This window comes from Hemiscyllium ocellatum, chromosome 31, assembly GCF_020745735.1.
Source record: "Hemiscyllium ocellatum isolate sHemOce1 chromosome 31, sHemOce1.pat.X.cur, whole genome shotgun sequence".
Taxonomy (NCBI): Eukaryota; Metazoa; Chordata; class Chondrichthyes; order Orectolobiformes; family Hemiscylliidae; genus Hemiscyllium; species Hemiscyllium ocellatum.
The window spans coordinates 38,398,871-38,425,940 of NC_083431.1; the positions used below are offsets into that span (position 1 = coordinate 38,398,871).

At 39.4% G+C, this 27,070-nt stretch overlaps 1 protein-coding gene across 7 annotated transcripts in view; it reads left to right on the forward strand.

Moving 5' to 3' along the window:
• elna (elastin a) overlaps nucleotides 1-27,070 on the forward strand; it is a 271,733-nt gene that overhangs the window by 198,316 nt on the left and 46,347 nt on the right. For 5 of the 7 annotated variants that reach the window (XM_060848380.1, XM_060848374.1, XM_060848377.1 and 2 more), the window contains 8 exons: nucleotides 1,330-1,365; nucleotides 4,174-4,254; nucleotides 4,637-4,672; nucleotides 6,978-7,157; nucleotides 12,880-12,915; nucleotides 13,592-13,696; nucleotides 17,760-17,795; nucleotides 23,103-23,213. In XM_060848380.1, coding sequence (XP_060704363.1) covers nucleotides 1,330-1,365; nucleotides 4,174-4,254; nucleotides 4,637-4,672; nucleotides 6,978-7,157; nucleotides 12,880-12,915; nucleotides 13,592-13,696; nucleotides 17,760-17,795; nucleotides 23,103-23,213 — 621 coding nt within the window. The remainder of the gene's footprint in view (nucleotides 1-1,329; nucleotides 1,366-4,173; nucleotides 4,255-4,636; nucleotides 4,673-6,977; nucleotides 7,158-12,879; nucleotides 12,916-13,591; nucleotides 13,697-17,759; nucleotides 17,796-23,102; nucleotides 23,214-27,070) is intronic. The other 2 variants (XM_060848375.1, XM_060848379.1) reach the window with 2 other exon arrangements.

The following is a 27,070-nucleotide window of genomic DNA, read 5'->3' on the forward strand; positions in this document are numbered from 1 at the left end:
GTGGAATTTGCATGTTCTCCTTATGTCTCAATGGATTTCCATTGGGTGCTCCAATTTCCTCCCACAAACCAAAAGCATGCAGGTTAGGTGTATTGGCCATGCTAAATTGCCCTGTAGTGTACAGGTGTGTGCAGATTAGGTGGACTAGCTATGGTAAATGTGGGGTTATGAAGATAGTTTGGGGGGGGGGCTGGGTCTGGATGGAATGCTGTTCAGGGTTGGTGCGAGTCTTGATTTCCACACTGTAGGGATTTGGTGATTCTATGATAATACCCAAGTATAAAAATGAAAACCCTTATTAATGTCTTAATGAAACAAGAAAACCTAAACTGCATGCATGCGCATTATCACACGCTGTACAGAATTTCAATCTTTTCACACAACAGCCAAAAACTACTCCTAGCTTCCAGTAGTAGTATTGTCAATGCCATCTGTTCTTGCCTGGATAGATCCAACTCTGTGACCACATCCTTAATAGTTCTCAGAAACCTCAAGCATTGCTCCTGGCTGAGATGGAATTTAGAGTCAACTTCATTGGTATACTAAGGCATAATGAATTGTCAGGTGGCATAGATGGACTGTTCGTGTTGCAACCAGTAATTAGGCAGTCCAGGAAGGACCATTAGTGTCTCTTTCTGTTACGGAAAGATAAGTGATTGAATTTCCCCATATTGGATGTGAACATCACTTCACATCCAATATGGGGCAAGACAATGAGACAGTATTCTGTGACCTACAACAATCAGTTTTGGATTTAACCCATACTATTGGTAATCCTGCACCACATTCTAGCCAACAAACTAACTGGTCTCACCCACCCCCAAACAAACCATGTTGTAACTGCTATGAAAGTATATGGCATTAAGTTTGTGGGAACATTGTGAGTTCTTCAAGAATATTGCTAGCATAATGGAATGCTGACAGTGTTTGTCCATATACCTGAGATTAGGAAGCTTGGTGACGCAGGGACGACGGGACATTTGTACATTTATAGTGTAGTGGGGGGAGGGTAGTGCCGAGTGCTATGCATTTAGTTATAAATGAGGATCAGTGGTGAGAAAGCATATTCATAGTCATCTTAACTTGGCAGCTGTAGTTAAATCATGCTATTTTTCTGCACTGTAGCCATATGGAGGCAATGCAACAGACATGTGATACATTTAGCATACTCCACCTGAGTATATTGATTTTATTTTAAAATGAGTGAGCACTTTGGATAATATTTAACTATAGCAAATCCTGCAGCCTAGTTCAGTCATATGAGTCACCATCCCAATCATTGACAGTGTTTAAATGAGCCAACTCTATGTTTTTGTGTCACTAATACAGGTGCTGAAGGAGCTGTTCAACCTGGAGTTCAGGGAGGTAAGGACACTGGTAAAATAAAATCACCACAATCTTACCAGACCATAGGACTGCTCTCTCATTAGAGACAGGTGACTGATAGTAGTTTAACCTGAGGCAAGGGGAGAAGTTAAGAAGGGGAATCCTTCATGGCAACCTCAGCCGGAGCTTGAATTGAATTCATGCTGTTGGCATCACGATGCATTGCAAACCAGCCATTCAGCCAATTGAGCTTCCATTGACGGGTGTACAAGAACACCTAGGTCCTTTTGTATATCAACATTTCCCATTCTGTCACCATGTAATATTACTCTGTTATTTTGTTATCCCTGCCAAAGTCAACAACCTCATAGATATCTTGAGTAAATTTGTCAAACATAATTACCTTTGATAAATCCATGTTGATAATCCCATTGGAATTTTCTAAGTGCCTGTAATCACATTCTTTATTTCTTCAGTATTTCCTCACTGGTGTTAGGCTAAACAGATTGTAATTTCAGGTTTTCTGTCTCTATCCGTTTTCAATGAGTGGTATTAAATTGGTACCCTCCAATCTGCTGGGACTGTTCCAGAACCAAATGCTCTCATCTCTTTCCAGAATTAATGTTAAATAAAGTGAGATGAAATGAGAGTGACAGCCCTTGGCATCAAGGCTGCATTCAACTAAGCATGGCATCAAGGAGCCCTAAGAAAACTGGAATCAATTGGCATAGGGGTCAAACTCTCTGTTGGAGAGTTTATAATTATACCTGGCACACAGGCAGATGGTCATAGTTGTTGGAGGTCAGTCGTCTCAACTCCAGGACATCTCTGCATGAGTTTCTCAGGATCGTGTCTTCGGCCGAACCATCTTCAGCTGATTCTTCAATGACTTTCCTTCCATCATAAGATCAAAAGTAAGGATGTTTGCCGATGAGTATACGGTATTCAGCACCATTCACAGGTCCTCAGGTGTTGAAACAGTCCATGTTCAAATGCAACAAGATCTGGACAAATATCAAGGCTTGGGCTGACAAGTGGCAAGTTACGTTCATGCCACACAATAGGTTATGACCATCACCAATAACAGACTATCTAACCACTGCCCCCTTGATATTCAATGGTGTTTCCATCACTGGATCCCCCACTATCAACATCCTGAGGGTTATTATTGACCAGAAATTCAACTAGACTTGCCACATAAATACAAGAGCTGGTCAGAGACTAAGAATACTGCAATGAGTAACTAGCCTCCTGACTAAGGTACTAGTCAGGAATGTGATAGGATGCTCCCCACTGGCTTGGATGAGTACGTTTCAAAAACACTCAAGAAGGTTGACACCATCCAGGACAAAGCAACTCACTTGATTGGCACTACATCCATTCCCCCCACCAACGACACTCAGCAGCAGTGTATACTGTCTACAAGATGCACTGTAGAAATTCACCAAAGATCCTCAGACAGCAGCTTCCAAACCCATGGCCATTTCCATCTAGAAGGACAAGTGCAGCAGATACATGGGAAGACTACCACCTTTAGGTTCCCCTCCAAGCCACTCACCATTCCTGACTTGGAAACGTATTGCATTTCCTTCACTGTCACTGAGTCAAAACCCTGGAATTCCTTCCTTAATAGCATTGTGCGTCAACCCACAGCAGGTGGAGGTGCAGCAGTTCAAGAAGGCAGCTCACCACCACCTTCTCAAGGGCAACTAGGAATGGGCAATAAACACTGGCCAGCCATCAATGCCCACATCCTACAAAAATGAATTGTAAAAAAGTGCAGTTTTAAAAGTAATGCACTTTGATACATGAATACATTTGGATAACAACTGAAAAACAAAATAGAATAGAACATTCTCAATAATCACATTAATATTCTTTCCTTATCACAGAGCCCAAAATTGTTACAGTGCAGAAGGAGGCCATTCAGCCCATCGTATCTGCAGTGGCTCTGCAAACAACCATCTTTGTGTCAATCTTCTGCTTTCTTCCCATTGTTACTTTTCAAATAATCATCTAATTTTTCTTTTGAATGCCTCAATTAAACCTGCCTCCACCAACCAGCGTTACATTTCAGAACCTAATCACTCATTGCATGGAAACATTTTTCGCTTATATCACTTATACTACTTACTCAAATTTAAGTGGTCTCATTCTTGTTCTTTTCATGAGTGGGAGCAATTTCTTCATATTTATCCTGTCTAAACCTCTTATGATTCTGATTATATCAAAACAGATCATCTCTTTTCTCCAAGGAAAACAGTCTCAACTCCTTCAAACTATCTTCATAACTGAAATTCCTCAACTCTGGAACACATCCTTCATTTAGTAATTGATATGGATATCCTTCAGCAATCATCTTCAGATTTTTTTTCTTTTATTAATATCAGATTATAGGACAGCCTGAAGTGCTTTATAGCAATTTTTTCACTTTTGAAGTGGCAACATATTGGCATTAGGAAGCAGTCATACATATAGTACTGAGTAAAACTATTCTACTCATGTTATTCAAGAATTAAGCAAGGACACTAGGAGAATTCATCACCTTTATATTGGTGTCATGGGAGCGCCCTGTCCAGAGTTTGGCTTTAATGTTAACATGTCATCCAATAGATATGATCTCTAACAATCCAGCGCTCCCTCCAACTTGCATGGGAGGAGAATTGTTACAAAGAATAACAGCTCACGTTGAGGTGTTGAAATTAACATTTAGAATTACAAAGTGAGCATTGTTCAGGATTCATATTATCCATATCACCGTCAGACACTATTGGCCAAAAAGCCCTTACATTTTTTAAAGTAAATAGTTTATGTTTCTAATTATTAAATTCTTGTTATCTTAATTAGGTGTTGGAGTAGGTGTTCAGCCAGGCGCTGGAGTTGGTGTGCAGCCAGGCGCTGGAGGTGTCCAACCTGGCCTTGGAGTTGGTAATTTGCTGTCTTCTGAAAGACGTTTTGCTCCATTTTACTCCTTTTATAGCTTCTATTCTGTGGCATTTCTGTGCAAGTGATGTTGTCATGTTATGCAATGACATGTTACAATTAACCAAAGGTTGCTACGTCATAACATACCAGAGTCTCTTCATAAATTCATTGTTACAATTTTTTTAGTTGACATTTACCCAGTGGAATTCAGAAATTGATCTGAGCAATTTGTGTTATTGTAGAATATTTCTGACTCTTGTTTCGCAGGAATGCTGTGTGATTGTAATCTTCCGTATTTCATGATCAAAGACATTTTTGTCATATCCATGTACAGACAGATTTAGCTGTATCATTACAATAAAGGTCCTGTTCAATTTCATTCCAGGTGGAGCTGCTGCATCTAAAGCTGCCAAATATGGAGGTAAAGCTACCACTGGTAACATATTCACTAGCGAGTTTTGAGAATTCACTGGTCAATGTAATGATCAAATTGTTGCCCTTGAAAGTCAAGAAAAAGCCAATTAAGTGTGAAAGAGAAAATAATTTAAATGATTTATGTAATGGCTATGTGAGATACATTTCCACATTAGTAATCTATACTGTACTCTGCTAATTCTTGCAGCATCAAAACATAACAAAAAATTATGGAGACTGGTGATCTGAAACACAAAACAAAAATTGTTGGAGAAATTCAGCATGTCACAGATGCTGCCAGACTTGCTGAGTTTCTCTGTAATTTCAATTTTGTGTCTTGCAACATCAAGTTGACCAGATGAATTGGTGCAACTGGTAAATTAAAGCAGAAAACATCATCAGTATTCAATGATGTGGATTGAACCGTTTAGCATAGGTTTCATGAAGGTTAGGTCATGCCTCTCAAACCTTATTGAGTTCTTTGAAAAGGTGACCAAACAGGTGGATGAGGATAAAGCCATTGATGTAGGGTACATGGATTTCAGTAAGGCATTTGATAAGGTTCCCCATGGTAGGTTACTGCACAAAATACGAAGGCATGGGATTGAGCTGTTTAGATCAGAAATTGCCTAGCTGAAAGAAGACAAAGGGTGATGGTTGATGGGAAATGTTCGTCCTAGAGTTCAGTTACTAGTGGTGTACCACAAGGATCTGTTTTGGGTCCATTGCTATTTGCCACTTTTATAAACAACCTGGATGAGTGTATAGAAGGATGGGTTAGTAAATTTGCAGACGACACGAAGATCTGTACAGTTGTGGGTAGTGCCGAAGGATGTTGTATATTAAGAGGGACATAGATAAGCTGCAGAGCTGGGCAGAGAGGTGGCAAATGGAGTTTAATGCAGAAAAGTGTGAGGTGATTCACTTTGGAAGGAGTAACAGGAATACAGAATACTGGGTGAATGGTCAGACTCTTGGTAGTGTAAATGAGCAGAGAGTTCTTAGTGTCCATGTCCTCAAAGTTACCTCCCAGGTTGATAGAGCTGTTAAGAAGGCACACAGTGTTTTAGCTTTTATCAGTAGAGGGATTGAGTTTCAGAACCATGAGGTCATGCTGCAGCTATACAAAACTCTGGTGTGGCCGCACTTGGAATATTGTGAGCAGTTCTGGAAAGGGTTCAGAGGATATTTACTGGGATGTTGCCTGGTATGGAGGGAAGGTCTTACAAGAAAAGGTTGAGGGACTTGAGGCTGTTTTTGTTAGAGAGAAGAAGGTTGAGAGATGACTTAATTGACATATAAGATAATCAGTGGGTTAGATCGGGTGGACAGTGAGAGTCTTTTTCCAATAATGGTGATGGATAGCATGAGGGGGCATAGTTTCAAATTGAAGGGTGATAGATATAGGACAGATGTCAGAGGTAGTTTCTTTACTCAGAGTAGGAAGGGTGTGGAACACACTGCCTGCAACAGTTGTAGACTCACCAACTTTACAGGCATTTAAATGGTCATTGGATAGCCATATAGACAAGAATGGAATAGTGTTGGTTAGATGGTCTTCAGATTGGTTTCACAGGACAGCTTAACATCAAGGGCCGATGGGCCTGTCCTGCACTGTAATGTTTTATGATCTATATGTTTTCTTTAGTTTTGAAAACTAATGCTGATTAGTAACCATTTTTTTCAAAAACCTTAGGAACCACTTTATAAATAAATAGTTACACTGTTTTAGTGATTGTCAAAGACATCACACAGCCTCATTCTTTGGATAACTTTTTTTAGGTATTTTTAATAAACCTGTTCAGCCATGTTATGACACTCATTTGGAGCAGATGGGACTTCAACCTAAACCTCCTGGCCCAGAGTTTATTGCACTACCATTGCACTGCAAGTATCCCAAAAGCCTACTTCACCTAATATTGCCAGTTGGTCTCCCATGCAAGCACTAACCAGGCCTAAGTCTGCTTAGTTTTTGAGATTATGTATTTTTAGACTAGTATGGCCATCAGCTTATTGCACCTTTTAGATCAATGATAACAGAACTGATTGTCTTTATCATTTTATCCAAAGATGGTAGCTCTTAAAAAATTTTGCACTTCTTTCATCCAACACTTAAGAGTAATAATTCATCGCCAAAGATCTTAGTTTAAATATTGAAGTGCTGGAAATAAAAAGGCAGAAGGTTTCCGAGAGCAACATTATTCCATTATGTGCCACATTAGACCGAAAAGATCTTAATTTGTTTTTGCTTTAATCTTCTAAAATAACGAGTCACTATTTTGAAATATTGCATTCATTTTATCTGATTGTAGGTCTTGGAGTGGGTGTGCAGCCTGGCGTTGGAGTGGGTGTGCAGCCTGGCGTCGGAGTGGGTGTGCAGCCTGGCGCCGGAATGGGTGTGCAGCCTGGCGCCGGAGTAGGTGTGCAACCTGGCGTCGGAGTAGGTGTGCAGCCTGGCGTCGGAGTAGGTGTGCAGCCTGGCGTCGGAGTGGGTAAACTACTGTCTTTTGGAAGACATTTTTATCCATTTTGTTTTACAAAGAGTGTATAAGTCTATTTCAACCCAATTCTGTGCAAATTGAAGTATCTGACTCAAATTGAAATTAATATCAAAAGCAAAATGAAATAACTGCAGCTGCATGCATTCATCAAGGATACTGTATGAAGAGTTTTTGAATTGTACTTTATAGGTCTGTCAAAAGAACTTGCAAGTTTTCTGAATAGCTGAGATCGTCCATTCTTGCAATGTCCACCTGTGATATTCCTGTCAACCAAAATTAATTGGGTGAACATCATTGGCTGTTGTCTGTATAGCCATAAAAATTAGGGTAACAGGACTAGTGATATCATGTATAATGGTACTCAGGGAATTATCACCCATTTAATGCAACCATTCAGTGTTGTTTAAAACTAAATGATGTTTTTTTTTGCAGTTAAGTAATGCAAGCATTTCTGTCAATGACTAATTCTTGATGGACCAATTTTGGACTTTGTTTTGCCATTGTTCAGGTCACAGTGGAAAAATATCTACAACTTGTGCCTGTACCTGTTCCTTTTCTTTAACTTCACTCAGACTTTCTATAGTTCTAGGCAAAGCAATGAATTTAATTACTCCACCTAAGTCGTTACCTAGGATTAAGTCAATTCCATCCACAGTTTATTACTGAACAATTCCTACTACTGCTGTTTCAGATGTCAGGTCACATCCTATGTGTACTTTGTATATAGAAACAGGTATTCTTTACTTACCCTGTGTAAAACATTGGCTTTCAGAGCAAGTGTCTCTGGAGGAGAAGTAAAGTCCTTCTCTTGCAAAAGATGTTGCATAATTTCTGTATCGCTTAATATAGTTCTGGCTTTATCTGTATCATTTGAATAAAGAAGGATTATCTTGCCTTTCAACAAAAACCTACTGTATCACTCATCTACCCTTCACCACTCCTGCACTCAAAGCAGTGCTTAACTTTGGTTTCATAGTTGCAGTTAAAGCTATAATTTGGTCCATGGTACTTGCCTTGTGAGTTCCCTTTTCAGATTCTCACTTCTGAAACACAGGTCAAGCTTATGTGCATCCATCACAACTTCCAACATTTTGAATGAAAATGTTCTACTTTGTGACAATCGAAACAATTAGGCAAATGACACTCTGAGCCCTTACTTTCTGGTCTCAGCATGAAATCTGAGGGCAGGCCCAGCTGTTTCTTCATTAATCTGACAACTTACCTTTTTTCATCCTCTCACCTTTTTATCCATTTCAGGTCTGTGTAGTTGAAGGAAAAAAAATATTCTGCTTATTATCCACCAGTTAAATTTATTTTGCTTTATCCTTTCAAGTTTGCTAAAGTTATTTCCTTCAATATTTGAAACGTTTGTCTTTATGCTTCAGGAATTAACCCAAAAATTCCAGAAAAGCCTTTTATACAGCATCATAATCCAAAAGAACTCCTCTGTTAGTGAGGCATAAATTTCTTGTGCTCTAGCTTTCAACCTACACTGTATGAACAACGTCTGGTTTTCCTTTGGCCATTTTATTTGCTATGCTATCTTTTCAAATGAAAGAATGACTCCATATCCTTTCCTTACACTTTGGGATGGCCTCTACGAATTTATACATTTCGCTCTTGGACCTTAGATTCTGCCTATGGCTTTCCTCATCAGAAATTTCTTCTATATCTGAGGCATTTAAAAAAAGAACTACAGCCTTATAAGCCAATACTCTTTTTCTTCTCTCTCTCTCTCATCTCTTTGCTCTTTTCTTTCCTTTGTAATACAAGTTCCAATCTCCTTGATTTATTTTTCTTTGTTTCTTTTCCCTCTAGCTGTGAAATGCTCTTTTTTTCTCTCTTTCCTCAAGTTCAAGTTCTGTCATCTCCATCTCCATCCTTTTTAACTGCAATGTTCTTTAGTTTTTTTTTGGTTTTAAGCTGCCTCAACTCTGTCATGTTCAAGCTATTTTAACTGTAATTCAATCATAATCACCTTCACTGACTCAATGGTCTATCTGGATTTTCTTGTATTTTTATCAATCCCAAATGTTTTGCTAATATTTTAAATATCATTGACTTCTTAGTGTTTAAAGGAAAACCAACTTTAACTTCTATGCCAAATCTATTGCCTTAGTCTTTGTAAAATGATGTAAAACAGTCGGGTCTATTTCCTCCATCTGCAGGACAGTTATTTCTGCTTCTAATAACATTGTATTTTAATGTGTGAGAAACCTGTACTCCAAGTGGGATGATGGGAAATGAGGAAGCTGGAGAAATCTGCATTCATCCCTTGTGGTTGAAGGGTTACTAGCCAGAAGATGAGGCGCTCTTCCTCCAGGCGTCGTGTTGCCATGGTCTGGCGATGAAGGAGGCCAAGGACCATATTCCAAGTATGGTCTCACCAGGGTTTTGTAGAGTTGCAGCAAAACCTTGCAGTTCTTAAACTCAATCCCCCTGTTAATGAAAGCCAAAGCACCATATGCTTTCTTAATAACCCTATCCACTTGGTTAGCAACTTTGAGGGGTCTATGCACTTGAACACCGCTGTTCCTCCAAACTGCCAAGAGTACTGTCTTTAATCCTATATTCAGCATTCAAGTTCGGCATCACTTCCCATTTATCCAGGTTGAATTCCATCTGCCATTTCTCAGCCCAGCTCTGCATCTTGTCAGTGTCATGCTGCAGCCTGCAACAGCACTTGATACTGTCAACAGCTCCTCTAACCTTTGTGTCATCTGCAAATTTACTAACCCATCCCTGAACTTCCTCAACCAAATCATTTATAAAAAGTACAAAGAGCAGAGGCCCGAGAACAGAGCCCTGCGGCACATCACTCACCACTGACCTCCAGGCAGAATACTTTCCATCTACAACCACTCTCTGCCTTCTGTCAGTCAACCAGTTCTGAATCCAGAGAGCCAAATCTTACTGTATCCCATACTTCCTGACTTTATGAATGAGCCTACCATGGGGAACCTTATCAAACACATTGCTGAAATCTATATACACTACATCCACTGCCCGACTTTTGTCAGCCTGTCACATCAACTCCTCAAAGAACTCAATAAGATTTGTGAGGCATGACCTGCCCCTCATAAAGCCATGCAGATTGCTTTTAATCACGCTATGCTTTTCCAAAAAGTCATAAATCTTATCCCTCAGAGTTATTTTCAAAGCCTTGCTGACCACAGACGTCAGACTGACTGGTCTGTAATTGCCAGAGATTTCCCTATGACCCTTCTTGAAAAGAGGAGCAACATTCGTCTCCCTCCAATTCTCTGGTATGAGTCCCGTGGAGAGTGAGGAAGCAAATATATTTACCAGCAACTTAGCAACCTCCTCTCTCACTTCCCGGAGCAACCTAGGATAAATCTGTTCTGGCCTAAGGGACTTATCAATCTTAATGTTTGCCAAAATTTCCAGCATATCAACATCCTTAATCTTGATCTGTTCAAGCCTGTTTCCTGGCTCCTCAAAGTTCTCATTCACAACAAGGCCCCTTTCCTTAGTGAAAACTGAAGCAAAAAACTCATTTAGGGTTTGACCTATCTGCTCAGACTCCATGCACAAGTTCCTTATGCTATACCTGACTGGCCTTACCTTCTCCCTGATCATTCTCTTATTCCTCATGTATGAGTAAAATGCTTTTAGGTTCTCTCTAATCCTTCCCGCCAAGCCTTTCTCATACCCCCTCCTGGCTCTCTTCAATCCATTTTTGAGCTCCTTTTTAGTAAGCCTGTAATCCTCAAAAGATGTGCTAGATCCTTGCTTCCTCCACCTTACATAAGCTGCCTTCTTCCTTTTGATGCGAGGCTTCTTTGTTCTCGTCATCTAAGGCTTCTTATTCTTACCCTTCTTGCCTGTCTCAGAGGAACAAATTTATGCATCACTCACAATAACTGTTCCTTAAACAGTTTCCACATGTCTGTTGTGCCCTTTCTGTAGAACAATTGCTCTCAATCTGTACTTCCCAACTCCTGTCAGATAGCGTCATAATTTCCTTTTCCCCAATTAAATATCTTGCCATGGTAACTGCTCCATTCCCTCTCCATGGCTATGATAAATGTGAGGCAGTTGTGGTCACTGTCACTGAAGTGTTTTCCCACCACAAGAACTGACACCTGTCCTGGCTCATTGCCGAGCACCATATCCAAAATAGCTTCTCCCCTCATTGGCCTGACTACATACTGAGTAAGGAAACCCTTCTGAACACACCTGACAAAAATGACTCCATCCAAACCATCTGCAGTAAGGAGGTCCCAGTCAATATTGGGTAAAATTTGTACCTATTCCTCAAAGCATTCGCATCGTCCTGTAAACTACTGGATGAGTGCTATTACTACTACCACCATCAGAAGACATAATTTAAGGTTTTGCTGCCAACATATGTTGCAGTCCAGAACATCTGTTGCTATTATAATCCTCAACAACAACAAACACTTCAGTATTCACTGCTATGTGTGATCAGAATCCATTTTTCTTCTTGTCAGAGTGTCAAATGTTAGAGGCACTAACTATAAAACAATTACCATTAAGTCTAATAGAGAGTTCAGAATATGACTTTTTTTTTACCCAGGGAATGATTAGAATGTGGAACTGTCCTAGACAATTATTTATTGTACCAATTAACATGCATGGATTTAAGGTAAAAATAGATAAAACACAACAAAAGGGAGAAGATCAAGAATACCTTTACATGGTGTAATTAAGCTCAAGCCTTTTTGACATACAGTATATTCATCAGTCTCTGCTTGTACAGAGTATGTTTTTATTTATGGGACATGCTGTGCAGAATGGCCATTTAACAATTGATTAACTTTAGGACAGGTGAACAACCAATGCAATACCAATACTATCACTTTTATTAAGATGTTTAGGCAGGTTGCACAGGTCAGGAGACAATATCAAGAAGAATGTCAGGAACCTTGACTTGAAAGCTATTCTTGGATGTTTCTTCTTCAGCTGTAGGACCTGCTCACAAATACTATGCATGTGGCAAGGAAGCAGATCCCAATCTACCACACCTAGAATAGAGTTTAACTCCATGCTGTTGGTCCCAGTCTGATCCACGTCATCCACTCAGCAAACTATGTCAACTGGTTCCTCATGATGTCCCTGCTGCTGTGGCAATGCGCACTTTACATGCATGCTGTAGACCAGAATGAAGATGGTAGAGTCTCTAATTTTTTTTTCATCATAAATCTGACCAAGAATCTCACTCACTCTCATTGCCTGCCAGTGGCAGGATTGGAATGATTGGAAGGTTTATGATTTGATAGTATGAATGTAGCTTCCTTGACCATCAATCTTTGAGTAGGACGAATCCAAATCTCCTGAGTAAAACAGCAGGGACGCTATCTACTATGCAACAATTCCTCCCATTTATTTAATATATTCAAATAATGTTTTATTTTTAAATCCTGTCGAGTAATTAAATGTAAACCAAGCTCAGCACACTTCTTAAGACATTTTGAGAGCATTGACCTAGTTAACAAAACTTGATAAAGCCTGGATTTTGAAATGAATATTTTGTCTCAAACTTGATATTCACCCAATGGAATTCGGGTCAACGTCAGTTCAATTTGGGCAATTCATTTTAATGAACAGGATTTCAGAGAACCTATTTTTCAGGAATACTGTGTTGGTGTAAACTTAAGAATGCTTCTTGTCATGCATATATGAAGATACAGTAATTGTACCAATACTTATTGATTCTCTATCACTGCAGGTGGAGCTGCTGCATCTAAAGCTGCTAAATATCAACGTAAGTCTAACAGATTCATTGGTCTAAATTACTGTTAAATTATTATTTTTGATTGTTAACAAAGTTTATTGTTAAAGAGAAAGGAATTTTCCTGTTGCATGTTATAAATAGATGAAAAGCATTTTCATGTTGCTAACCTGTACTCTGAATATTCCTGCAGCATCACATTGACAGGATGATCCAGCACAAGCACTAATATGACACGGAAAATATTATTGGTATTCAGTGATGGAATGTTAACTTTTATCAATGCTGATTATTTTTTTCAAAAATGTCATTGGATGGAGAGCAGTTTCTAAATACACAGTTAAATGATTTTAGAGGATGCTAGTGTTAACAAGATCATGATAATGCCTCATTTTGCATTTGGTTAGCATCATCAGACCTTTTTTTAATCCATATAAACAAGTAGATTGGCATCTATTGTCACATATAAAAATGGCATCTCTGACAAAGCAATGCTTTCCCCTCAGACATTGACGAATAATAGTTCGGGTGAATAAAATTTTAACTTAAGTTTTGAAATCAATATCTGGATATAAAAAAGCAACAGGATTTCGGATCTGTATTTTTTTTCCACCATTGGCAATAATTAGATGAAAAACTATAAAGTCATTTTGCTTTATGTAAAGCCTTTCATTATTCCTAATTATTAAATTAATTCTATCTGATTTAGGCCTTGGAGTGGGTGTGCAGCCTGGTGTTGGAGTAGGTGTACAGGTGGGCCCTGGAGTAGGAGTCCAGCCTGGCACCGGAATTGGCCAGCCTGGCATCGGAGTGGGTAATTTATTGTTCCTTGAAATACATTTTCTTCTATTATACTTTTCATAAAGTGTGTAAGCCTGGCTCATCCAGTTCTGTGCAAATAGAGGTACCCGATGCAAAACAAATTTAATTTCTGGAGCAAAAGGAAAATAACTGCACACTGATGCTTTCATCACTGATACAATTTGGAAATGTTGATGCCTTGTCACTTACAAATCTGTTAAAAGAACATGTAGATGCTCTGAATAGCTGTGGTTTTCCAATCCCATTTTACCACTTTGGTATATTCCTTTCTACAAAATTATTTTCACAAAATCATGCATTGTTTATTGTAAAAACAAAACAGACCTCATGGGCGCATCAGAAAGCAGCTACTACAATCCATTGAAATGGCCCTATGTTAATCCCCAAGTGTCTCTTAAATGAAGATTGCTTGCATTTGTTGATTTGACTCACTTCAATGAAAACATCTCATTTGGCTGATTATTGTCCATTAAAAGCCTAGGCTGACATGATGGCTCAGTGATTAGCACTACTGCCCCAGGGACCCAGGTTCAATACTCACCTCAGGCAACTATCTGTGTGGAGTTTGTACATTCTCCCTGTGTCTGCGTGGGTTTCCTCCCACAATCCAAAGATGTACAGGTCAGGTGAATTGCCCATAATGTTAGGTGCATTAGTCTAGGGTAGGGGAATGCAGCTGGGTTGGTTACTTTCTGGAGGATTAATGTGGACTTGTTTTGCTGAAGGGCCTGTTTCCATACTGTAGGGAATCTAATCTAAAATTTGGATTTTGTCCCCTGTCAGGAGGATAGCCCATAGTGATTTATGAAAATTGATAATCTTGATTAAAAATTACACAACACCAGGTTATAGTCCAACAGGTTTAATTGGAAGCACACTAGCTTTCTGAGCGACACTCCTTCATCAGGAGATTGTGGAGGGCTCGATCGTAACACAGAATTTATGGCAAAAATTCGCAGTGTGATGTAACTGAAATTATACATTGAAAAATTGATTGTCTGTTAAGCCTTTCATCTGTTAGAATACAGTGATAGTTTCACTTCTTTCATGAAAGAAGTGGAACTATCACTGTATTCTAACAGATGAAAGGCTTAACAGACAATCAATTTTTCAATGTATAATTTCAGTTACATCACACTGCGAATTTTTGCTATAAATTCTGTGTTACGATTGAGCCCTCCACAACCACCTGATGAAGGAGCGTCGCTCAGAAAGCTAATGTGCTTCCAATTAAACCTGTTGGACTATAACCTGGTGTTGTGTGATTTTTAACTTTGTACACCCCAGTCCAACACCGGCATCTCCAAATCATGATAATCTTCATAAATGTGATCTATTCAAGTGCTAATAATTTGGATGTGAATATAGGCAGCATAGTTAGTAAGTTTGCAGATGACACCAAAACAGGTAGTGTAGTAAAGAGGATTATCTCAGAGTACAATGTGACTTTGATCAGATGACCAATGGGCTGAAGAGTGCCAGATGGAGTTTAATTTGGTAAACGTGAGGTGTTGCATTTTGGTAAGGCAAATCAGGGCATGACTTATACAGTTAATAATTGGGCCCTGGGGAATGTTGCCAAGTAAGAGACTGAGGAGTGAAGGTGCTTAGTTCCTTGAAAGTGGAGTTGCAGGTGGAAAGGGTGGTGAAGAAGGTATTTGCATGCTTTACTTCATTGGTCAGAGCATTGAATATAGTAGTTAAAGTTTCATGTTACAGTTGTACTAAACATTGGTGAGATCACTTTTAGAATACTACATAGGATTAGATTAGATTAGATTTCCTACAGTGTGGAAACAGGCCCTTCGGCCCAATCAGTCCACACAGACCCTCCAAAGAGTGACCCACTTCCCTCTGACTAATGCCCTTAACACTATGGGCAATTTGGCATGGCCAATTCACCTGACCTGCACATCTTTGGACTGTGGGAGGAAACCGGAGTACCTGGAGGAAACCCATGCAGACACTGGGAGAATGTGCAAACTCCACACAGACAGTCACCCGAGGCTGGAATTGAACCAGTCTCGAGGCAGCGGTGCTAACCACTGAGCCACTGTGCCTTCAATAGGAAAGATGTTAAACTTGAGAGGGTTCAAAAAAGATCTATGAGAAGCTGCCAGGACTGGAAGGTTTGATTTATAGGGAGAGGCTAAATGGGTTGGAATTTGCTTCCCTGGAATGTCAGAAACTTGAGGGGTAATATTTTTTGAAGTTTATAAAATTATGAGGGGCATGGATACAGTGAATAGCCAAGGTCCTTTTCCTAGGGTGGAGAGGTCCAAAACCAGAGGGCATATGTTAAGGAAGATTTAAAAAGGACTTCAGGGGTAATGTTTTCACGCAGAGGGTGATGAACATGTGGACAAACTGCTAGAGGAAGTGGTGGAATGGGTATAATTACAACATTTTAAAAGGCATCAGTATGGATATATGAATAAGAAGGGTGTGATGGGATATGAATTAAATACTGGCAAATATGACTAGGTCAGATTGGGATGTCTGGTCGGTGCGGACAAGTTGGACCGAACAGTCTGTTTCATTGCTGTTTGTCACTCTGATACTTATACAGGAAGATCCCTAAGAGGCTTTAGAGTTTTCAGATTCAACTTAAGTTGTTCACTTAAGACTGATTGATAGATTCCCAGTTGGTGTTTTTTTTCTCTCAGTTGTAATCATTTGTTTGAATCTTCTATGATTAGAGGAATACAAATGTAAGATTTGTGTTTGATCATGGTTAGTTCAAATGTTCTCAGTACAGTTTAAGATAAACAATGCCATTATTGTTGCACAGAACTACATATTACTGTTTCCAAATATTCAATTTCCTTGGCAGTTCAGCTGCGCAGAGTTGATGATGTGGCAGTTAGTTGTATTATCATGAGGTCAGGTTTCATCAGAAGATAGATGAGCATTTACAACAAATTGGTCAACATTATCAAGGGAGGAGTGTTGAGCTGTGTCAGGGAGGTGTCAGCTGTGAGGGAGGGCTGGGAGGAGGCTGGTGTGTAATGTGGTTTCAATTGGTGAAGCAGTGTTCTAATACTCCGCTCTACTCATTTCAAGTTTCACTTCTGATCAGGCTTTATGCCTGTTAGGAATATCTCTACAAAACCAGTGTAAGACCAGGGTCAGCATAAGGAAACAAGTCCAGGTCTGCATGTTTTCAGGTCCTGGGGAGACTGGCAGCAAGATGTCCCAGTCACCCACAGAGCCATTAAAAGAAGTCTCTAGTCACAATGTAAAATGGTTCTCTAAAACATCCAATCACATTGAAACCTCTATCCCAACAATTATCTCTTCATTCACCAATAATGGGGATTAGAAGATCTAGAAAATTTTTGGGGGAGTCCAAAGTTACATACCATAAATCTAAAAGCAACACCAATTACACTCAAAATAATTAAAATATGAGTAGTTGAGGAAATTAGCACAAAGCACTTAAGGAAAACAAACAAAAAGAGAATGAAAGAATATCAGGTCAACCTGGCTTATTGAAGTCAAACAAGAGTTCTTGTAAATGAGACTTGTTTATTATGCACATTGGTTGATATAACATCTGACAGACTTCGGGGTGGGTAAAAGTAAAACCAATACTAGCCCTTTAAGTAAAATGCTTAATGAAATTCTATGTGTCAGCAGAGAGTATCAAGGAAAGTGTAAGAAGACCTGGCTTAGAAAGATGTGTTAGGTCTTCTAAGCAGATACAGTTCTTATGATATTTTATAAGGATTGAGTCAAATTGGCAACACATTTTGGGACATTTTGAAAGTTTACAAGTGTTGATGTAGTGAAAGAAATATAAGACAAACTTGCCAGCCACATACAGAGTCTCTTAAATTCTTAATCACAAATTTTCAGCAGTTGGACATTCACTCAAAGGACTTTAGAAGTTAATATTCATTTAATTTGGGCAACTTGTGTTAATGAGGATAATTTCAAACAACTAATTTCTCAAGAGTGCTGTGATATTGTAAACTTCAAAATACTTGTTATTTTATCTGTATACAGATTAACCAGCCCAGACCAATACTACTTCTAGTTTTCTCTCATTACAGGTGGAGTTGCTGCATCTAAAGCTGCTAAATATGGAGGTATATCTGACCACTACTGATATATTCACTGGTCAACGTATCTGTTATGTTATTATCTTTGAAAAAAAGCCACTTCAGTTTTAAAATGAAAGGAATTTTCCTGCTCTGTGTAATGGCTACATGTGAGAAGTTCCATATATACTTATGTATAGGTAAGTCTCACATATAAGTTGACCCCTTAGTTTTGGCCAAACATTCTGGTATTTTTCATATACCTTGTGTATTAGTCAACCCTAGTTTTTCAGGGATCTCTTCCTGACCATATATGCAACCTTAAAGGGCATGATTTGCACATTTTCGGTTCAAATGCAATACCAGCGTCATTATTTGTCACGTGCACCAGTATATATTTGCATGTGATTTTCAAATTGTTAAATTGAATATTGATAACTATATATATATATTTATGTATTATTTACATACATATATTTGACCTGTGCATACAAATATCTTCGGTACCTGATGGCAGCTCTCAACCGTGTCTTAGAAGTAGGTGTCGCGTACAGTTGTGCTCTGAACTTACTGTAAAACTGCCCCAAATTTTTCTGACAAAATAGCATCACAAAGAAACAAGTAGACAAAAGTTATTGAATTTGCAGAGAAGAACAACAATAGCATAGCTGCAAGTAAGTTCTGTGTTTCTGAAAAACTTGTTCAAGAAGGAAAAAAGCCACACAGTTAAAGGCTATGCCAAACAGAAGTATGTCAACTGAGGAAGGATGAATGAGTGGCCACAACTAGAAGAAAAGATTGCTGACTGGGTAATTCCGTGTTGTCAAAATGGAAGCACACTGACTTGACAATTTGTCAGAATATGCACCAAAAATGAAGCAAAAAAAGATGGATTCAGTAATATCAAAGCCAGTTTTGTATGGTGCAATAGGTTTATGAAATGGTATGATTTAGTGCTTAGACAGAAAACCAAGATTGCCCAATGATCACCAGCAGAACCTAATGACAAGTTAATTGGGTTCTACGGCTTTGTAATCAGAAGTCAGAAGAAAAATGGGTACAGGTTCTCGTGCAACAGCAGTATGGACGAAACCCCAATGAACTTTGATATGCCAGGGAGTAGATCTGTGGATAAGATTGGAGCAAAAACAGTTTTGGTTAAGATTACTGGGCATGGAGCTTGTTTCTGAAGAAGTGCTCTTGCTCAAAACGTCAATTCTCCTGCTCCTCGGATGCTGCCTGACCTGCTGTGCTTTTCCAGTACGATACTCTAAACTCAGAGTGTTTGAAGATTTGAAGAGAGAAGTTTCAAAAATCTCCAGCATCTGCAGACCTCATTTTTTACTCAAAGATGAAGGCTTATGCCCAAAACGCCAACTTTCCTGCTCCTTGGATGCCGCCTGACCTGCTATGCGTTTACAGAGCCACACTTTTTGACTCTGACTCTCCAGGATCTGCAGTCTTCACTTTCACATCAATGACAGTCACTCAATCCATTCAGACTGCAACGATTTCTGACTATGATTCTGGGAAAAGGAGCAAAGCTCTTTGGTCCTTGTCTGAGTAAGTTTTCAGAATCAGTGGGACTGGATGAGAGCCACGACTGTTGCAGCGCATTGAGTGTGGACCCTGAAGCAAGTATATGGTCCGGAAAGAGGAATTCACGGTGAGGATGGGGTATACACACTTTTTTGTGCAGCTGACACCTTAGCCATGAAGAAACCTGAGGAATTCTGCCCTATGGAGAAACTGTGGAAGTGTGGCATCTGCAGGAAAGGCCTCTGTGTCCCGTCTGCCCTGGAGAGTCATTGGCGCAGTCACACTGGTGAGAGACCCTCCAGCTGCCCCGAGTGTGGGAACACCTTCAGCAATTTCTACTCCCTGCGAAGGCACCAGCAGGTCCACATGGGTGAGAGGCCCTTAAACAAGTGCGGGAAGGATTTCACTCACTCCTCCCACTTGCTGGACCACTGGCAGATCCACACTGGCAAGTAGCCCTTCACCTACACTGAATGTGGGAAGGCCTTCAGCCAATCCTCCCTCCTGCTGGCCCACCAGTGGATCCACATTGGGGAGAGGCCCTTCAGCTGCCCTGAGTGCACGAAGGCCTTCGGCGATTCCTAATCGCTGCTGAAGCACCAGCGGGTCCATACAGGCCTTCCCCTGCCCCGAATGCGAAAAGAGGTTCGTCCGTTCCTCACACCTGCTGACCCACCAGCAAGTCCATATTGGCAAGAGGCGGTTCGCCTCTCCTGAGTGCAGAAAGGAGTTCAGCAATTCCTCTGAACTGCTGAAGCACCGGTGGGTCTACTCAGACAAGAGGCCCTACAGCTGCCCGAGTGCGGGAAGGGCTTCACTTGCTCCTCCAACCTGCTGGAACACGAGGGCTGGGGGATCCGTACTGGTGAGAAGCTGTTCCCCTGCCCCAAGTGTGGGAAGGTCTTCAGGAAATCTTCCAACCCGTTAGCCCACTGACGGCTCCACACCAGGGAGAAGCCCTTCAGCTGCCCTGAGTATTGGAAAGCCTTCAGCAATTCCTCTGCCCTGCTGACCTACCGGCAGGTCTACACTGGGGAGAACCCTTTCAGCTGCTGACCCACCAGCGGGTCTACATTGGCGAAAGGCCTTTTAGCACCCCTTTGTGCGGAAAGGGCTTCAGCAATTCCTCCAAACTGCTGAAACACCGGTGTGTCCACACCGGGGAGTGGCCATTCACTTACCCTGAATGCGGAAAGGGATTCAGTAATTCCTTCTAACTGCTGACCCACCGGTGGATCCATACGGGTGAGAACCCTTCAGCTGCCCTGAGTGCAGGAAGGCCTTCAGCGATTCCTCCGATCTGCTGACCCACCAGCCTGCCCTGAGTGTGGGTGGAGGTGCACTGCAGTTTGCGGAAGCACCAGCAGGGGGCCAGACTCCCAACATTTGGATTCCACTGCTGACGCTGATGTAGGTAACGTCCAGGACTGAACCTCCTGCCCGTTCTGACAGTGGGTAGGTTGGGAGTTTTTTTGTTTTGTGCTGGTCTGCAACAACCCTCGGGGCGCCAGGGACCCGGGTTCAATTCCAGCCTCGCAGTGACTCTCTGTGAGAGTTTATACATTCTCGCCCCATGTCTGCATGTTTCCTCAGAGTGCTCTGGTTTCCTCCCACAATCCAAATTTGAGCAGGTTAGGGTGGGTTGGCCAAGCAAAATTGTCCCATACTGTTCAGGATGTGTAGGTGTGGTGCATTAGTCAGGGGTAAATGTAGAGTAATAGGGTAGGAGAATGGGTCTGGATGGGTTAGTCTTTGTAGTGTTAGTGTGGACCAGTTGGTCCAAAGTGCCTGTTTCCACACTATAGAGGTTCTGTGATTCTGTGAAAGGAGTCAATTCACTGTGATACTTGGTTGTATGGCAGTTGGAACAAAGTTAAAGCCTATGGTGATTTTTAAGCGGAAAATTGTGCCCAAACAAAAATTTCCAAAAGGCATTGTTGTCCTCGTCCATAAAAAAAGGTGGATGGATGAAGGTGACTGCAACACTTGGGTCAGGGAGATCTGGAATATGTGACCATGTGGACTTAGAAATGGAAAATGCTTACTGGTTTGGAACATGTTCAGATCACATAGAATGAAAAGTATTAGAAGTGAACTTCGAGCTAACAATACTGATATTGCAATGATTCCTGGGGGCCTTATGAGCATGGTGCAGCCACTGGATGTTAGCATCAATAAATCTTTTAAGGATTTACTATGAAAAAATGGGACACTTGGATGCAAAAAGGGGGAAAAAGCTTCACAAAGGGTGGCATCATGCATACTCCATTACTTGCAGCTATATGTGAATGGATTGTTGAGTCTGGAAGAAGATGAAAATTGAAATTATTGTGACAGCCTTCACAAAATGTGGAATTTCTAATGCTTTAGAAGGAATGAAGAATGACTATTCATGGTCAGCTGGAAGTGATAACAAATAAATTGATGACCTCTTTGAGAGTATAGCTGAAGATGAGCCATTCGATGATGTGCTTGACCCAGATGTCGGGAGTGAATTATTCAGTGATGCAACTGATGACGGCAGGGAATTTGAAAGATTCTAATGGACTTTTGCATGTACCGGTAACTTTTGTTTTAAGCAGCGATCACATCATATTTGTGGTATACAGTGAGAAGAGTTTTTTGCTGTGAATACCAATTTTTTGATGTAAAGTATTTGTCATATATTAACATTTTCATGCGGTCTCTTTCTTAATAAAATACTATCAGTCATTTTTTTGTACTGCTCCCCTCTTTTTATTTCATGAATTGTACAAGTACCCCCGGTAGATGGCTTGATCACCTGCTAATAACGTTTATACATATGTTAGACCTACATGCACTTTACGGAATTGGTAACTGGAATATAGTACGACAGTACTTTTCTACCATAGTAGGCAGAATGGAGACAGTTATTTTGTAGATAAACATTCAATAATGACCATAATTCTTTTTTCTTTTGTTGTTTATTATTTTATATAGAGATCTAGCTCTTGTTTGTCCATTTTTTGACTCATGCCAAGCATGAATTTCATCCCCTCGAAAACTATACCTCGACCCCCTAATTTCACCTTAAAAAAATGATTTCAAAACTTGACCTATACATGCACATATATGGTTGCCTACAGGCGCCTATAATCATGGATTCTTGTAACATCACATTGATTAATTGGTGTTGATTAATGACAAGTACATAAATGCACAGTCAAATCATTTTAGTGATGTTAATGTTGCTAAAAACACCAGAATGCCACATTCTTTTTTGAATAGTGGTGTTGAACCTTTTATATCCACATAAACCAGCATATTGACCACTATTGTCTCATTTAAAAGAGAGTACCTCTGACAGTGAAGCATTTTCTCTATCATACATGAAACAATAATGTATGACATCTGGGTCAAGCACATCGTCGAATCGATCATCTTCAGCTGTACTCTCAAGGTGATCATCAATTTATTTGTTATCACTTCCAGCTGACCATGAATAGTCATTCTTCGTTCCTTCTAAAGCATTAGAAATTCCACGTTTGTGAAGACTGTCACAATAATTTCAATTTTCATCTCCTTCCAGACTCAACAATCCATTCACATATAGCTGCAAGTAATGGAGTATGCATGATGCCACCCTTGTGAAGGTTTTTTTCCCCTTCTTGCATCCAAGTGTCCCATTTTTTCATCGTAAATTCTTAATAACATTGTGTCTCAATGACTGAAATTAAAAAGGATTGAATCCTGGAATCATATTATTTCGCTGTTGACCACATATTGGCCTATAAATCCTAAAGTTGCTCAAATGTTTTAATTACTGATAATTTTTATTTCTTTATTACCTCCAAGTAGGTCTTGGACTAGGGGTCCAGCCTGGCGTCGGAGTAGGGGTCCAGCCTGGCATCGGAGTAGGGGCCCAGCCTGGCATCGGAGTAGGGGCCCAGCCTGGCGTCGGAGTGGGTAATTCACTGCCTTTTGAAAGACATTTTTCTCCACTTCACTCTTTTTGTAAAGTGTATAAACCTGTCTGATTCCAATTCTATGCAAATTGAGATAAAAACACAAATTGAAATTAATATAAAAGATAAAAGAAAAATAACTGCAGCTGGGTGTTTTCATCAATGATACAGTATGTGAAGGTTGATGGTTTGTAGCTTATAAGTCTATCAAAAGAAGATATTAGTGTTCTGAATAGCTGAGGTTTTCAACTTTCAGGCATTCCTTTTCATTAAAATGAAATGAAAATGAAAAAGACAGAATAACATAATTCGGATGTCAGGTATGGTGGTACTTTAGATCGGACAGTTAATAACACTGGACGGGTACAAAAACTGGGCAAAAACATTAATTATTTGTTTTCTGCAATCAAACAAAGTAGACATTTTGTCAATCTGAAGGTCTCTTCAACATTTGTATCCGATGATTTCACTCACATCAATTGAAACTTCCCATTTGCAATTAATCAATGAAGAATTTGGATATTGCACTGAAGCCAATCGATCTCAAACATTGAAATAGAAGATTTGCAAAATTGAGTTGATAGAACCTTGATATCTATCCTAGGACCTTGATACTTATGCTAGATTGAAGTGAAGGAAGATCCCCAAAACACTTAAGAGTTTTTAAAATTCCTTGTTCATAGAAGACTGTTAGCATTTTTTTTTCAAGTTATTGTAATCATAAGTTTGAATTAGTTAAGTTTGGATATATAATTTTAAATTTCAGTATTATTTTCATCATTAGTTCCATCTTCCTAGATCAGAGTGTATGCAAGACAGTGTTATTCCAACGTACTGTCCCATGGATACGAATATCACAAGAAGCCCTTTGAGCTAGCTAAAATATTCTATGATTTGGTGATGCTGGTATTGGACTGGGGTGTACAAAAGTTAAAAATCACACAACACCAGGTTATAGTCCAACAGGTTTAATTGGAAGCAATAGCTTTCAGAGCACTGCTCCTTCATCAGATGGTTTACAAGTGATCATCTTTCCCAATAACCTGAATATTGTTAGTACCTAGAAATCCATCAAAATCTCTATCTTCAGCATATATAGTAACTCAGTTTCCTCAGCCCTCTTTTGGAATAGAGATTTATTATTCTCAGAGTGAAGAAATTCCTCCTCATCTCAGTTGCAAATTCCTGCCCTACATGCTATTATATGGTCTCCTGGTTGTAAACTCCTCTTACTCCCACCCCATCTAAGTTCCAGGTAAACATTTTAATTGCATCTAAACTTTCTAGAGTTTTATATGTATCAATGGACTTCAATGGCAAAGATCTGTCGTTTCTCTCTACTCTAGAGAATACAAGCCAATCTCCTCAATCACTTCTCTAAGGGCAGTTTTACCATCACAGGATTTTATCTAATCAACCAGTGCTGCAATCCCTCCATGGCAATATACCCTTTCTTATGTAAGAGGGTTTGAAACTGTGTACAATATTCCAGACACAATCAAACCAAGAGACTATACAACTGCAACAAGACATCTTTACTGCTGTTCTTAAATCCTCTTGTGATAAAGGCCAGTGTACTATTTGCCTTCCTAATTACTTGTTACATCTGCATTTTAACTTTCAGTAACTGATGAACAAGTACAGCAAAGTTCCTTGGACATAACACTTTGTAATTTCTCACCATGTCTGTAGCTTTGTTCCTCCCACCAAAGTGAATACACGAGTTATCTTCTGCATAAAATAAGAAATTCAGCCAAACTCTCCATGTTTTATGTTTCCAAGGCCATGGGGTACTATCATCAAGGACTTCAACATAGCCATTTAAGGGAACTTTCAGTATCATTGTGATCCTCACTAGCAGTGAATGTCTCAGTGTTTTTGTAGTATTGAAAGATGTAAACCAATATTTACGTTTGTTGGAGAGTCCAAAATTACAGAACATAAAAGTAAAATAATCACCAATGAATCCAATTGGGAATTCAGGATTTTATCCAAAGCATGGTTAAAATGTAAATATCACTTCTACAATAAATAATCGAGAAAATTCATATACATGCATTTAAGGAAATAAAGTTACAATCAGAGAAGGAGGGTTCAGATAAATACCGTGTTTTCATATTCACATTTGACTGCAACAGTTTTTTTTTAATAGGATATATTATGCAATTTATTGAGCATTTGTCTATGCTCAATAGATCTTAAAAGAAAAAGAAAGGATTTCTTCCATTCTTTTAGGGGGATAGTTTCATTGTACTTGTCCTAAGAAAAATAGTGAATATATTCCCACTATCACATTTGCTGTGGTCTGACCAGTGCTTTGTAAAGTTTAGTAAGGCTTCCCTGTGTTTGTACTCCATCCCTTTGATACAAAAGCCAACATTAATTTGCTTTCCTTGTTACCTGCTGAACTTAATGCTAACTTCTGTGATTCATGCATGAGTATCCCCCAAGTCCTTGTGTGCCGCAGCTTTTTGTAGTCTTTCTCTACTTAAATAATACTCAAACATTGTATTCTTCCAGTGTAATTGCCTTATTTATCTAATCTATCTGCCAACTTTTTACCCATTCATTAAATCTCTCTTGAGCTCTTTGTAAATTCCACATGTCATCCTCATTATTTGGCTTCCCACATATTTTTATGTCATCCACAAACTTGGTGACACTACCTTCATTTCTGTCATCCAATTGTAAGTAATTGTGGCCTCAACACTAATCATCGTGACATTATACTAGTTATAGCTTGTCATCTTGAAAATGCCATGTTTATTCTGACTCTTTTTTTCATATTAGTTAGCCAGTCCTCCATCCAAGAAAATATACCACCACCAACACCACAAAGTCTTATTTTATTAAATGCCCTTACGTGCGGTACTGCTCAAATGTCTTTCAGAAATCCAAATATATTATATATACTCCTTCCATTTTACAATTCTTTCAGGATATAGCAAACAGAATAAATAATAAAATTGTCAGGCATGATTTCATCTTTATAAAGATGATAGTGTGTATTTCTGAACTCTGCTATCATATCCTTTATAATAAATTAATATTTTCCAAATAACAGATGTTAAGCAAAGTGGCCTATAGTTACCTTTACTTTGCTCCTTCACATTTCAAATAAATATGTTACATTGGCAGTTTCTCACTCCTCTGGGACTTTTCCATAATGTAAGCATTCCTGGAAGATTATTGTCAGTGCATCCATAACTGTGTAGCTACTTTCTTTAAAATCCTAGGATGCAGCCCACCAAGTCCAGTAGACTTAAACCTTTAGACCCATTAGCTTCTCAGTACATTTTCTCTGTTAATAGTTATTATATTTCTTTCCTTACCCCTGCATTTTGATTGGTTACTTTGTTTTTGTATCACCATTAGTAATTCTGACCATGAAGACTGATGCAAAGTGTTTGTTCAGCTCCTTTTACCATTTCCTGGCTCCACATTATTAATTCTACAGCCTCATTCTCTAAGACATCTATATTCACTGTTGCCTCTTTTCTCCTTCTTAAAGAAGGTCATGCAGTTTGTTTTTGTGTTATTAGCTCATTGTTTATTTACCCTCTTTTTATTATATTTAATAGTCACCTTTTGTTGGCTATCAGACTTTCCCAAGCCTCTGATTTACAACTGATCTCTGCCACTTTGTACACTTTTTCCTTTTCTTGTGATATTGTCTTTAACTTCTCTGGTTTACCAGGACAACATGCATTATTCATTCCTATCAAAAATGTGACAAACTCAGCTATACTAAAAAGATTCCCTGGAAGATTGGCAGATTAAACCTTACTGAAAATAACTAACTACTTATGTTCTGATTCACCTAAGGTAGGAAATATGACTCAATGCTTCTCTGAATTT